We start from the raw sequence: 12,084 nt of genomic DNA on the forward strand, positions 1-12,084 counted from the left end.
TATACGGAGGGCACACAAGGTTTACTTTACTTCTGTCAAGGACAAATATAAACATATTGTGGTAGTTTTGTGCTCCTATATAGTATTTTTACGTCAACCATACTAAACACAAGTCTTACTAAAATCTTGCATATCTTACTAAATGATATGTTTGGTGCAATTCTATCGGAGGTCCTCAAGGCCATTTTAGAAGATCTGTTAGTTGCAGCTTTTGACACAGACACATACATGTAACATGGCACATATGTTGTGAGACAACTTCTCCCAGACTGTGCAAATACATAAATGTACTATCAATACTGGTGCTGAATTGCACATTTCGTTACTAGTTTTGACTATGACAACTACTCTATGTACAGTATGAGATATCTCTCCATTTATGTTTTTGCCTATGTGATTCTATCAAAATGTACTGAACTGATGCAAGCTTGCCATCTGACTGTATTCCAAACCATACAGTGAACAAACATCCACGAAAAGAATCTGCTTGGTTACCATACACAAAAAAGTGTAGTTTTAGAAACAGTAAATGACAATAGGCTGACATATGGCCTACATACATGTATTATAGTTTTGTTCATAAGATGCATTAACTCTTAAATAAGTAAATGTGCACTTCCAGAATATGTTGGAAATACTAATACTACTTTTGATAAAATTTACACAAGTTATCTCCTTCAAGTATAACTTGACTAAATGATGATTCAGGGATCTAGTTATCCAGATGGTCCCTTCTGTTATTCCTGTCATGACAGCGACATAATAGAAACTTGTGCTTATTATATGTACAGCACAAGCAAACTTGATGTACCAGCACTGTGACAAATCTTCCTGCAATTCTTTCATGAAGTGTTCGTGTAAAAATGTCCAGGTAGTATGTAACAGTCTTATAATTGTAGTGGCAACAATTGTTCCATCACTATATAGTAAAAACATCTACTATTCCTTCTTCCACAGATGGATGCCCCTACTCTGGATTCTGTACCCATGGTGGCATCATCATGACATTCAGTGGTCCCTCACTGTGTAGATGTCACCACAGTGGGTGCCTCTTGAACATCCCCTGCCACTGGTACCTCTCCGCCTCCCGTAGTCTGGTGTTCAGGAAACGTAACTTCTGGTCCAGCTCATCCATCTCAGCCTCCAGACGGGCATTCCTCCTGAAGTGTCAAAAGAGATGAAGAGTTACGAGACATCTTTCCTTCAGCAGATGGTCAAGATTAGTTATCATGTAGCCTGACAAATCATGCTCCTAGAGGCCGGCCGGTCCTGTAACCGCTAGTGGTGGGGGTCAGTAACCTCCGGCCGAGAGCTTTATGTAAACACAGGCTAGTTATCATGCTGCACTGTCTCTGGGTATCAGGGTGTTGACTGTTATAATGTCACAAAATTAGCATTACAATGAATTCATTTTTCAGCATGCATACAAATGATACTTCAAAATTCAAATAAAGAGAATCATTACGTTAGGGCTTGTCCATCTTAAAGGTTTCGTACTATGGAAAACTATATTTCTGCTTTGCTACATTACTCAGTACACAATAGTCAATATATCAGGTACATCATATCCTAGGAAAATATCAATTTAATGCATAAACTGCATAATAGAGCTAACCCTTTGTAATAACCTTCCGCTAGTTGGGTAGCCCTGGTTGTACTTATTTTACAGCCAAATAAATCAATCAACTGCATACTATTATGAATTTTGTCCCCACCTATTTCTGAGCTCTGGTGCGATGTGCTCCAGCCTGTCTATCCTGCCGCCCAGCTGCTGCACCCTGGCCCGGATGGTGTGGTAGTAGCTGGGCATGACGACAGAGCGGGGCTCGGCGGACACGTGCTGGTACTGGCGGCACACCTCCAGCGCGTACGGCCGGTGTCTGGAGTTGGGCGGCACCTCGCGGTTGATGGGGATGAGAGATCCTCTGTTAAGAGACAAACATAAACTAACGGTAAACTTACGTGGCTGTGATGATCTACAAAAAGCTATAGCAATTTCTGTTGATGATATTGTTAACACACGACGGATTATCGCAGATATTTGTTGTTGTTGTCCTTGTCTATTGCGCGGTCTCTTGTAAATTAAAATTATGTGCTGGACCAAGGAGGTTATGCTGGACAAAATCCATGCCCAAATGATTTCGCCCCTCCCCCAATATAATTTACTTATCTATTCTATAGATCAAGTTGGTTTATTAAACAGTTTCAAACTATACGTCAACAAATCTTCACTCCAAACTAGAAATTTTCAGGGCAAATGAGTGCTTTTCTGATTAATCTTGGAAAGGAGGGCGTCAATACCCATTCCCCTCATCCATGGGCACCGTTATCCGCGTTACCTGTTGTTCCGCAACTTCATCACCAAATCCGGCTGATTCAACTCCAACTTTTCCCTCAAAATCCTCCGGACGTCCCGTGAGTCCGCATCCTTCGGGATGAAGACTTCCAGAGGCGGACAAACGGGACCATCATCGCACAAATCAAGCCGCTGTACCGAGAACCAGAGACGAAAACAATTTCTCCTTTCGTCGGCCATCTTTGTTGTCGTGACGTCAAGCATTCCGGACTGTTCCACTTGAAAATAGGGAGCGACGTTTCTAATGGCTATCTTCTTGAAGTTGAACCAAGCCTGGAGACTTTTATGCAACGAGTAAGAACAAAGTGAGCATATTTGTCTTTGAACAACACAACTATATTGTGGGGGTCCAATCATATTTTGCTGTCTTAACCTTAGAGGAACGTACAGAAATGTATGGTGAATGGTACTCTGTGGGTCTCAGATAACATTAGATGGACCTCCAAGCAATGAAATACCATCCATTGGCCCTTCTGGTGTTCTTCCAGCATCCCATAATATAGATTGGACATATGAATAGCAACCAGTCCCCAAAAGACTGATTCAATCCTGAATATCAACATACATGTACATAACATTGCATATTGGCAAAGATAATCATTTCAGCACTAAGGACAGACCATGACAAATTTCTCACTCAACTTTTATTGATAACATCTTCGTAAGCTAGGCCAGTCTTCCCCATATGCTGCATGCAAATAAATTGTTAACAACTCATACACATCTGAATATCACCATGTTTCATAACTATAAAGATCCAAAGTCTGTCATTTTTAAGAATGGAAATCTTAGAAGCTAAACATTTCACATGCCTGTTATGATCTTAAACCTAATTACATGTGGCTACGTTAAATTCTTCAGATCCAACATTAGAAGCTAAAAAGAATCAGCTGGATTTTCCTAAAATGTCGTCTTTTAACAAAAACTAAAAATACTGTTCCATGCCATTAGAAACTGTTGAAATGAGTAAGGGGATTCCATATTTTCTTACAGAAACAAGGTTCTTTCAATAAAACCTGATGCTATCTTTTCCAGATGAACAACAATATAAAAATAATGCCATACCAACTTGGATTAAAACTTAAGTGCCAAGATTTTCTAAGCATTATATAAAGTACATGTAATACAATTTCTTTGTTTTTCCAATACACAGTATAGAAATCTGAAAACACCATGAATGTCCTAGTCCATTGCTTCTAGTCATTCTTAGCATCTAGCCAACTTTAATAATTTGAGATCCTTCGTACTTCCTACTATTATCTTAGTCATGCACAGACATAAAGGCCTGTTGGTTTGCTATACTTTAAATATCGTATTTCTGACATTCAAAGTTTTAAAATCCTCTTCAGCCATCCCAGCATAACTACAGCTTGTGGAGGAACATCTCGTCCTCTCCCCGTAGATTCAGTGTCTCGGAGTCAAGTTTGGGGCCTTTCTTCTCCTGTGAGGACAGAAACAGTTGTTATATATCACTTCTGTAAATCATGAACTGATTGATGTAAGCAAAACAAATGTTTTAAGTATGAAATTGATAGAGTAACAAGAAAGAGTTCTTACTGCCAACATGGTGGTTCTCTCAAACTTGGAACTCCCACAGTTTCTGTAAATGACAAATAAATCATTCAGGTCACACAACAGTTATATTTTCCCTGGCTGTTTTCTGCCACTTCAGGTTACATTTGACAGAGATGGATGGTGCTAATACTAATGCCATTGAAATACAAATATGAGATATAGGGTCTGCAAGAGTATAAGCTTATAATTGCTTTTTAGAAATAAAAAGCAACTTCAATAAAATGAAATACATGTAAAAACAAATCGTCTGTACATACTTGCATGCCACCTTGGGGTATCTTTGCAGAGAGATGCAACGTTTGCTGCAGTTGATACACTTGAAGAATCGTTTGACCCCGTCATGCCACACTAAGGGGTGGTTCTCCTTCTTACAGCAGTCAGATGGACTAAAGGTGGTGTACTTGCACTGAACAAGATTTGAAAAACAAGAAAAGTTACATGTTTGTTCATAGCAGAAGTACCTGTCCTTGAAAAACATTATACAAAAATGCCTCCAATGCAGAAGCTTCTCCAAATCTTAACAACAGGCAAGTCGTTTGAATGATTTACAATCACGTAAGGAAAAGTTAAGTTTCTAACAACTTCTGCTGACCTTCTTGCAGCTGACAATCTTGCACTTCACATAGGAGATGGTGGCCATCTTGTCTTCCATCCGCTCCTTCTTCTCCAGTTCAGCAAAATATTTCTCCTGCATCTCCAACTGTGCCTGAGGAGAAGTCAACAACAATAATGCTATTACTATACCTAGTCTGGATCACATAATTCCATTTTTTCACATGTGACAAAACAACAGAAAGGTATGTTTAAAGCACCATTCTAGATATTTCCAAAGTAGTCTAGGATACAGATCCCTGGGTTTAGAAATGGTTGAAAAAGCAAACCTCAGACAGTGATCCAGAATGAGAAGACTTTGCTTGGACTAGCTTCTTGTATTCCTCTGAGTTCTTGTCCATTTTGTCACCAAACAGCTTGGTTTTCTTCTTGTCTTCTTCAGTTGGTTCAGAGTCTACGGGCGGGAGTGAACAACATTTGCTAAAGATTTACACAGTAAAGTCAAATGTGCTTCAGCAAACAAACTCATTCTTAATTCTATACAACAAACCAACTTGACAAAGGACATCTAAAATGCCATATGCAACCATGAGAAAAAAAATGTCTAAGTGCAAATTTTTTACCTTGGCTTGTGCTGGCCTCATCTAGTTTAGACTTGATGGCTTCTTGAGCCTTTGGTGACACCTTCTTTTTCACAGCATTGGGGTTATCTGGGGTCAAAGGGCCCTTGACTTTGAGCTTGGCTATTGCACGTTGCTGCATTTAAATAGACGTAGAAAACATGAGTTACACTTTGTAAAAAAAAGCACATCCAACCATTAAAAGTAAGGAACACTGCTGAAGGAAAACCCAAACGGTAAAGAAGAACAGCTTACCATTGCTTTTTGTGAGGAGGACACTTTGTGTGGTGGACTGTCAAACATCACTATGTCCTGTGAGTTAGTGAAACCTTTTCCCAGCTTGGGATAAAACACCTCAGGACTCGTCCCAGCAGCACCACCCTGATAGTCATACAGGAATAGTATTAAAGTGGACCACATATTGTCATTGTCATTGTCAATAGAATGACCAGCTTCTGAGATATCATCTGCAACCAATATTCATTTGCAAAGCTGCAGCCATTGTACGCTTTCATACCTTGTCCAATTAATCAAAACATTTCCCCAGTTTTTGTGGCAGGTGTTTGGCTTTTTCAACAAAACAAACAACCCAACAGAAAATAAGCTTTACAGCTAATATTATCTTTGAGCATTCTCCATAGTTTTCCTTGAATGATATGAAGTATGGACATGTTATTGCAATTACTTGTGTAGTCAGCTCGATTTCTATTCAGTTGATTTCGTGTAACTTTTATGTAACATCACCTGTGCTTGTGACGGCTGTCTGTTAGCCTGTTGTTTCTTCTTCATGTCCAACATTTCCTGTTTGTGGCTCTTCAGTAACTCTGATGCTGACACTAGCTTCACCTTGGGCTGGGCTGCAAGATCAACACACACTACTGCATTCAAAATGTTCAAATAGATTACACAGAGACCCACAGGGACCCCATTATTTGTGAAAGAACTATTATTCCTAGGAGATGGCCCAATAAGAGCAGTAATTCAGCACCAGGGACAGCACCTCTACATGGAACATACCACGGGTGAAACAGCAACTCTGAAGCTTAGTAATTCAAGGAAATACAACAATAGGATTAATCAATTATTTTTTTTACACAGTTGTGATAAGAATAGCTTTAATTCGTTAAGACATCTCTCAAAGGATAACTGTAAACACTGCACCTCTCTTCTCCTCCGTGCCAAGATGTTTGATCAGGTTCATTGAGCCCACCGAGGGAGCACATAGCAGCTCTTGCCTGTGAATTGAAATGTCCAGGTACTTAATATGGATCAAAGTGTCAATAGCTTAAAGAAACACCTGGATTCAGGGCTTATGTGTGAGATGTCATTTGATATAAGGTAACCAGCAGCCGCCATAAGTCTACAAGGCTGGTGGCTTAGTGAAAAAGGCAGTAAAGCTGGCCGACTGATACAGATGGCTAGGTTGATTGTTAAAAGGTTAATGGCTCTATGGCAAATGAGGCATCGTTTAGATGATTGTAGACTCTGCTGTTTTGATATTTTGCCTTTCAAATATACATACATGTATACATGTGCATATTAAGTTTTGGGTTTTTCCATCATTTTACCTTCCTTATAACGATTGCTACATGTACAAAGAAATTAGCCAAATGCCACGACCAACTTTCAATAAGACATAGACTTAAGTAACTAAGGCAGATTTACATGGCCTGTGAAGGGGCTGCCAGTTTCTTAAGAGTCTCCTCGTCTTTCTTCTTCTCCATCTTGCCGACAATGTTAGCCTTGACAGCAGCGTCCACGGACCGTGCCCCGGCCACACGGAGGAAGTCCAAGTTCACCTGAGTCTTCTTCTTATTGGCTGCAGCAGCAGGGCTAAAACAGCAAAGACAATCATGTTAAGCCTATGAAGAAGTCTAATATAACTTATAAGTTCTTCAATTCTACATAGAATAGAATACTTCTTCGAGCTTAAGTGTTTTAGGCAATTCTTTTTTGCCCACTAGGCTACACAAAACTCATACTGCCATATCATATGAGAAGTCCTTCAATTGTATATAGAATAGAATACCTTTTAGAATCACAGTTTAAGGTAATTCTTTATATTCCTACTATGCTGCACAAAACAAGATGTCCTTCTGCCATATGGTATGAGAACTGTGGAACACATGTGTAAACTGTTGATGACTTACCTGGTGGTAGTGTAGGTTTGTCCTCCATACATGAAGCTCTCGTTCTTACCCATCATCTTCTGAAGTATTTTCTTTTTGGGATCTGGAGGCCCAACGCTATAAGCAGAATAAGTGTAATGTTTAAGATTTTCATAAACAGGACTTTTGCAGAAACATTTTAGAAATACAAAAATCAATACACACTAAACTTAACCATCCATTGTCTTGCAATTATATGCTGTATCTTCCAACCATGCTAGTTCTACCATTATAACTGTTAAGACAGTAACTTACACTGAGTTGAATGCTCCCCTTTTTGCCTGGGACTTCTTGTACTGAGAGTGGACATGGTACTCACAGTACTCACATTGGTCCCTGTACATAAACAACATATACATGTTAACATCATGTAGCAAACCCTTACAGTTACACCACAAAGATTCAGACTCAAAGTATCTGTATCTGCATAGCTGGTATAACCGCCTTTTGGTGTAACATTCCAGCTTCGCAGGCACACGGTGTGGCAGCAGCTGGTTATATCACACTGAACGACCTGTCACACCAAACTTTTGCACCTAGTTTTTGCAAGCATTGATTAAAATTATCTAGTGAGGATTTCCCTACTTTACTTGGCGGAAATGAGTTCCACTCTCTGATACATGTAATTTTGGGAAAAACATTTTTGAACAAATCAATCTTGAAAGTAACGAAGTGTTGAACACATCAATGCTGAAAGTAAAACATGTGAACACAATACAATAAAGAACATTGTACTGACTTGTTGATAAAGTTCTCACACTGCCCTCCCCCCTTCTTGGTGGCCTTGCAGCAGCCCAGGTCCCTGGACCTGCCCATGATCATCACCTTCAGGGGGTTATCCACAGTAAGAGCAACATCTGTGTCTCCCTGCAAAAATTGAATAATCAAGAGAAAAAATAAACATGGGATACTTGTAAGGATGGAAGTACAGGAAGGAAGGCTCAAAATAGATAATAGTGGCAAGGCGCCGCAACATCATTTCCAAACTACTTACAATTGTTCTGAATTAAAGTTGTTATTTCCAATGCAAAAGTTTTGTGCTATAAATTACAGTTCGACTTTGGTTCAGAAAGATATCTATCTTCACAGATGAACTTTCAAGCGAGCTACTAAGAAGTGTATGTTCCAAGGTGTGTTCAATATTTTTAAGTCCAAAGAAAACATTTTCCTGACCTTGTACCTAGCCTTCATGATGCTGGGATTGCACAAGCCTATAACCGTGCCCTCATCATTCTTCCAGTGGTTCTTGTGGACCTCACCGAACAGGAAGAACGAAATGGTCATCGAACAGTCCCTCAGGTCACTCAACTTCCAGATACTGAAGGTTTTGCCCTGCAGAGAAAAAAACGATACTTGTTTTACAACAAACACACCAGACTATAAGAGGAACATTTAAGTTATTTTTCTTGTGTTTTTCCTTCATTTTGTTTTGATAAGGGCCAATCATCTGAAAAGGCTGCTTTTTGTTGTATTGATTAATACAATGTATCAGACATACTGTTATAAACTTTAGGCTATGTATTTGAAGAACTACAAGAAAAGTGCCAGTATTTGTTTCTAATCAAAGACAAGCCGTAGCGAAGTCGCATTGCATTACCACTAGCTACTTGAAAAAGCATCATGCTTCACCTCAAATGAGGATGCCTTGAAACAAAACAACTGGTTCTTACATTGCTGGAAGTCTTGGGCGGTATCTTCTTGACGAGGACCCCCATGGTGACCCAGTCCCCTTCAATCTCCCCGTTCCTCATGTGGGACTTGATGACAGACATCCGGACCATCTTCCTCCCCTCCATCTTGGTCCGCAGAGTCTCAGAGGAGATCTTAGGTTTCCTGAACAGGGGTAAGTATAATAAGTAGCTTTGGTGAACTAAATTTTGAATCAGTTTCTGCTTTGTTTTGGGGAATATTTGTGTGAGTATACAATTTTTTGGGAATATTTGTGTGTAAGTATACAAAAATGACATTCAACAGAATTCAAGTCCTATTTTCCTTTTCAATAAAAATCTTACTGCAGTTCCCTAAAATTTGCACTTGGTGATACATGTATATGTTCTAGATTCATGGAACCAAGCAGTTTTAGGGTTGAAGAACAGTTGCACACTTACACAATCCTGATCTGAGAGTACTTGTCCACCAGAACAGGGTCAGACTCCAGCAGCTTGGTTCTCTTGGGAGCCAGTGTGTCTGCAGAGGGGCTGAGTTCACGTTTGACACCAGCAGTGCGTTTCATGTTGTGTTTGACAGAGGGACCTAGTGGCCTGGGTGTCCCTGTTCCATGATTATCACCATCTGTGGAGATACATGTATATTGTTTATCTGTATTCATCATGCAAAATGCATATGGTAACAGCTTTCTGTTGTCAGCTAATAGATCATCAGCTTATGTTTCTAGCCTTCTTATACATTTTCATCTAAATAACAAAACAAGTATTTTTTTATATTTCTCATCAGAACCTGGATTGTACAATGTATTTCAAATAAAAAGAAATAGAAATAAAAAAAACGCCTACAAAATATTATCATCTTCCCATTTCTAGGCATTCATTTCTTTTTTCGGTACTACGGCAACGACACCCGAGAACAAATAAAAACATTATCTACCTTCCCTGTCCTGTTTTGGTTGATGTGCGATCCTTTTCTTGCTACCACCTTTACTATAGAACGAATCTGTTGGACTTTTCTTCTTCGGACTAATTTTGACTTTCTGCTTTGGAGTACTGGAAAGTTCACCAGAATCTGCCCTAAGAAAACTGAGCCGATCTCCATTTCTCTTAGTTTCTTCTTCTGATCGTTGAGAAGGGCTGGGGGAATCAGCAGGTCCTGTAAGGAAGTCTAGTCGGTTTTGACTTTCTGTTTCCCTCTTCTGTTGACGGAGTTGTGATGGAGTGGAGGAGGCAACTGGTGTGGCTGGAAAGAGCTACCGTCAAGAAAAACAACACAAACACTTCCTACTCTTTACATCAAATGTCAGTATTCCATGGGTGGAGGATATCACATGTCTACTACCTATACCGGAAGTTGGCCCTAGGATTTACAAATACAGTAGTTAGGATAGACTATAACAAAACAAACAAGATGAACCAATGAAATGTAGAGAAATGTGCTAATAGAAAAGTATGCTACCAGAGGTTTTTTTTTCAAATCATATCTGACATGCTCAATACTTCTGAATAAAATTGCCCAAGGATACACTTCTTGGTGGTGGTTGGACTTGTTTCTTCTTGTGATTTCTGCTTCTTCAGCTGTTTTTCCAACATCATCATCTTTTCCCTCATCTGCCGTAGCTCATCTGAGGCAAACACAGAAAAAAGAACTTGTCATGTTTCAAATGTGAATGATAGGCGTTGATAGCATAAACTTTATCACAAAAAACAATGTCAACTTAACAATGTCTGATTAACACACAAGCTTGCCTAACTCAAATTCTATTACTGAGTATTTCTCTTCTTGATCATCTTATTGGAAGGATTAATCTTAGCTCACTTTATCTCTAAATACTACAAGATTGTGCAGGTAGTAAAAGACGTACCTTCCAAATCTTCTTTGCTCCTGTTAGCTTCATCATCTTGTCTTCCTTGGACAGTCTTGTTAGTATCAGAGGTACCTTGTTTTGTACTGTTTCTGGACCCATGTCTTTCTCTCTCACCATCTGTGCCTTTATGGTTCATACTGGGCCTACTTTCATGCTCCTTGGAAGTCTTTTTAATTTTCTTCTCGTTGTGTTGTGGTACTGAAGGCCCTGCGATGGCATCTTTGAAGGAAAGTTTAGGTGGAGGGGTCGCCGGTTTGTCGTTCTCAGCAGTGTTTTCCTCGTCTCTGTCGAACACATTGCCAAAGTTGTCCTCACCCATGAGCGATGTGAGGGCATCTAGCCCATAATCCATCGGGTAGTCATCATCACCTGAGACAAAAGGACACACCATGAGTCAGAGAAGTGGACATACTGAATCATGGACATGTCTTTATAATATTGTCTTATTTTACTTACTTAGGCCTACAGCCCACATACTAGGTCTCTCCATCTGGTGCGGTCTTATCTTACCCTTGTGTAAAACATGTGAAAGTTGAAGGTTCCCCAAAAGCTCTCAAACCAATACAATAATACATGTACCAGAATATGAAAACATCTATAACTCTTACTAGAATAATCTAAGTTTCTTTTCTCTACATAATCGCCTGGTAATTATTTACAGACTGTTTCTATCCTTTGTTAACCACATTTAACAAACAAAGGCTTGAAATCATTTCAGAAAGACTCAACACACACTGCCAGAAATTCTCAGTTGTCCAAAGAACGTAACCATCATCACACAGTTAAGAACTTTGATTTTGATTGTTTATAAATTTGTTTGAACTTGAAGATTTGAACATTTTTTCCAGTGATAATTGAAAAGGAAAATGTTGTATACTCACTATCCATTTCTGGTACAGGTCGATCAGTCTGCAACAGGAAATATGTGCTGTGAAAAGGAGGGAGAAATTCTTGGATAAGTACCACGGAACCAGTACCATATAAATGCCCCTAGAAAATCGACTTCACAACCAACAAGCAAAAATTTATGATTTTTTTTTTGCCGCCCTCCCCCCTCTCCAGAAATGTGCAAGAATATGAAGAAAATACCCTCTCTTTCAGTACTTATTTCTTCGAAACGAAACGCTGCAGTACTTAATTATTTAGTGGATCAATCTGCGCCTCAAAACCCCACCTATTTCGCTCAAATCGCACGAATTTGGAGGTAAATGTTGCAGGGCTGACACAAACACCCGCGCAAATCTCCCGCCAGCTGGGCGCCTGACCTCTGACCTCCCT

The 12,084-nt window shown here is 39.5% G+C and overlaps 2 protein-coding genes across 2 annotated transcripts; both read right to left on the minus strand.

The window, feature by feature from the left end:
- Nucleotides 1-2: 2 nt before the first annotated feature.
- LOC136435281 (uncharacterized) lies at nt 3-2,585 on the minus strand. The gene is made up of 3 exons (XM_066428606.1): nt 2,340-2,585; nt 1,716-1,925; nt 3-1,160 (listed from the first exon to the last, which is right to left on the minus strand). The coding sequence occupies exons 1-3, from the start codon at nt 2,558-2,560 to the stop codon at nt 1,034-1,036; spliced, it is 558 nt and encodes a 185-aa protein (XP_066284703.1). The 5' UTR covers nt 2,561-2,585; the 3' UTR covers nt 3-1,033.
- A 400-nt stretch (nt 2,586-2,985) lies between these two features.
- On the minus strand, nt 2,986-12,076 carry LOC136435873 (protein MCM10 homolog). Its single transcript, XM_066429584.1, has 21 exons — nt 11,981-12,076; nt 11,688-11,734; nt 10,804-11,175; nt 10,465-10,563; nt 9,876-10,181; nt 9,380-9,563; nt 8,942-9,104; nt 8,445-8,603; nt 8,011-8,138; nt 7,527-7,607; nt 7,254-7,349; nt 6,769-6,936; nt 6,265-6,338; nt 5,848-5,960; nt 5,359-5,484; nt 5,061-5,239; nt 4,813-4,963; nt 4,524-4,637; nt 4,189-4,337; nt 3,914-3,956; nt 2,986-3,797 (listed from the first exon to the last, which is right to left on the minus strand). The coding sequence occupies exons 2-21, from the start codon at nt 11,692-11,694 to the stop codon at nt 3,720-3,722; spliced, it is 2,790 nt and encodes a 929-aa protein (XP_066285681.1). The 5' UTR covers nt 11,695-11,734; nt 11,981-12,076; the 3' UTR covers nt 2,986-3,719.
- Nucleotides 12,077-12,084: the final 8 nt, after the last annotated feature.

This window comes from Branchiostoma lanceolatum, chromosome 5, assembly GCF_035083965.1.
Source record: "Branchiostoma lanceolatum isolate klBraLanc5 chromosome 5, klBraLanc5.hap2, whole genome shotgun sequence".
In the NCBI taxonomy this organism is placed as follows: domain Eukaryota; kingdom Metazoa; phylum Chordata; class Leptocardii; order Amphioxiformes; family Branchiostomatidae; genus Branchiostoma; species Branchiostoma lanceolatum.

Bases quoted from the DNA above. Each gene is read 5' to 3' on its own strand.
- LOC136435281 (XM_066428606.1), bottom strand. From the start codon at position 2,560: ATGCTTGACGTCACGACAACAAAGATGGCCGACGAAAGGAGAAATTGT. The intron at 1,926-2,339 runs GTAACGCGGATA...GTCTCTTAACAG, and splicing joins ATGAAGTTGCGGAACAACAG to AGGATCTCTCATCCCCATCA. The intron at 1,161-1,715 runs GTGGGGACAAAA...TTGACACTTCAG, and splicing joins GCACCAGAGCTCAGAAATAG to GAGGAATGCCCGTCTGGAGG.
- LOC136435873 (XM_066429584.1), bottom strand. The intron at 5,485-5,847 runs GTGATGTTACAT...TATGACTATCAG, and splicing joins GACAGCCGTCACAAGCACAG to GGTGGTGCTGCTGGGACGAG. The intron at 3,957-4,188 runs GTATGTACAGAC...TGTCATTTACAG, and splicing joins TACCCCAAGGTGGCATGCAA to AAACTGTGGGAGTTCCAAGT.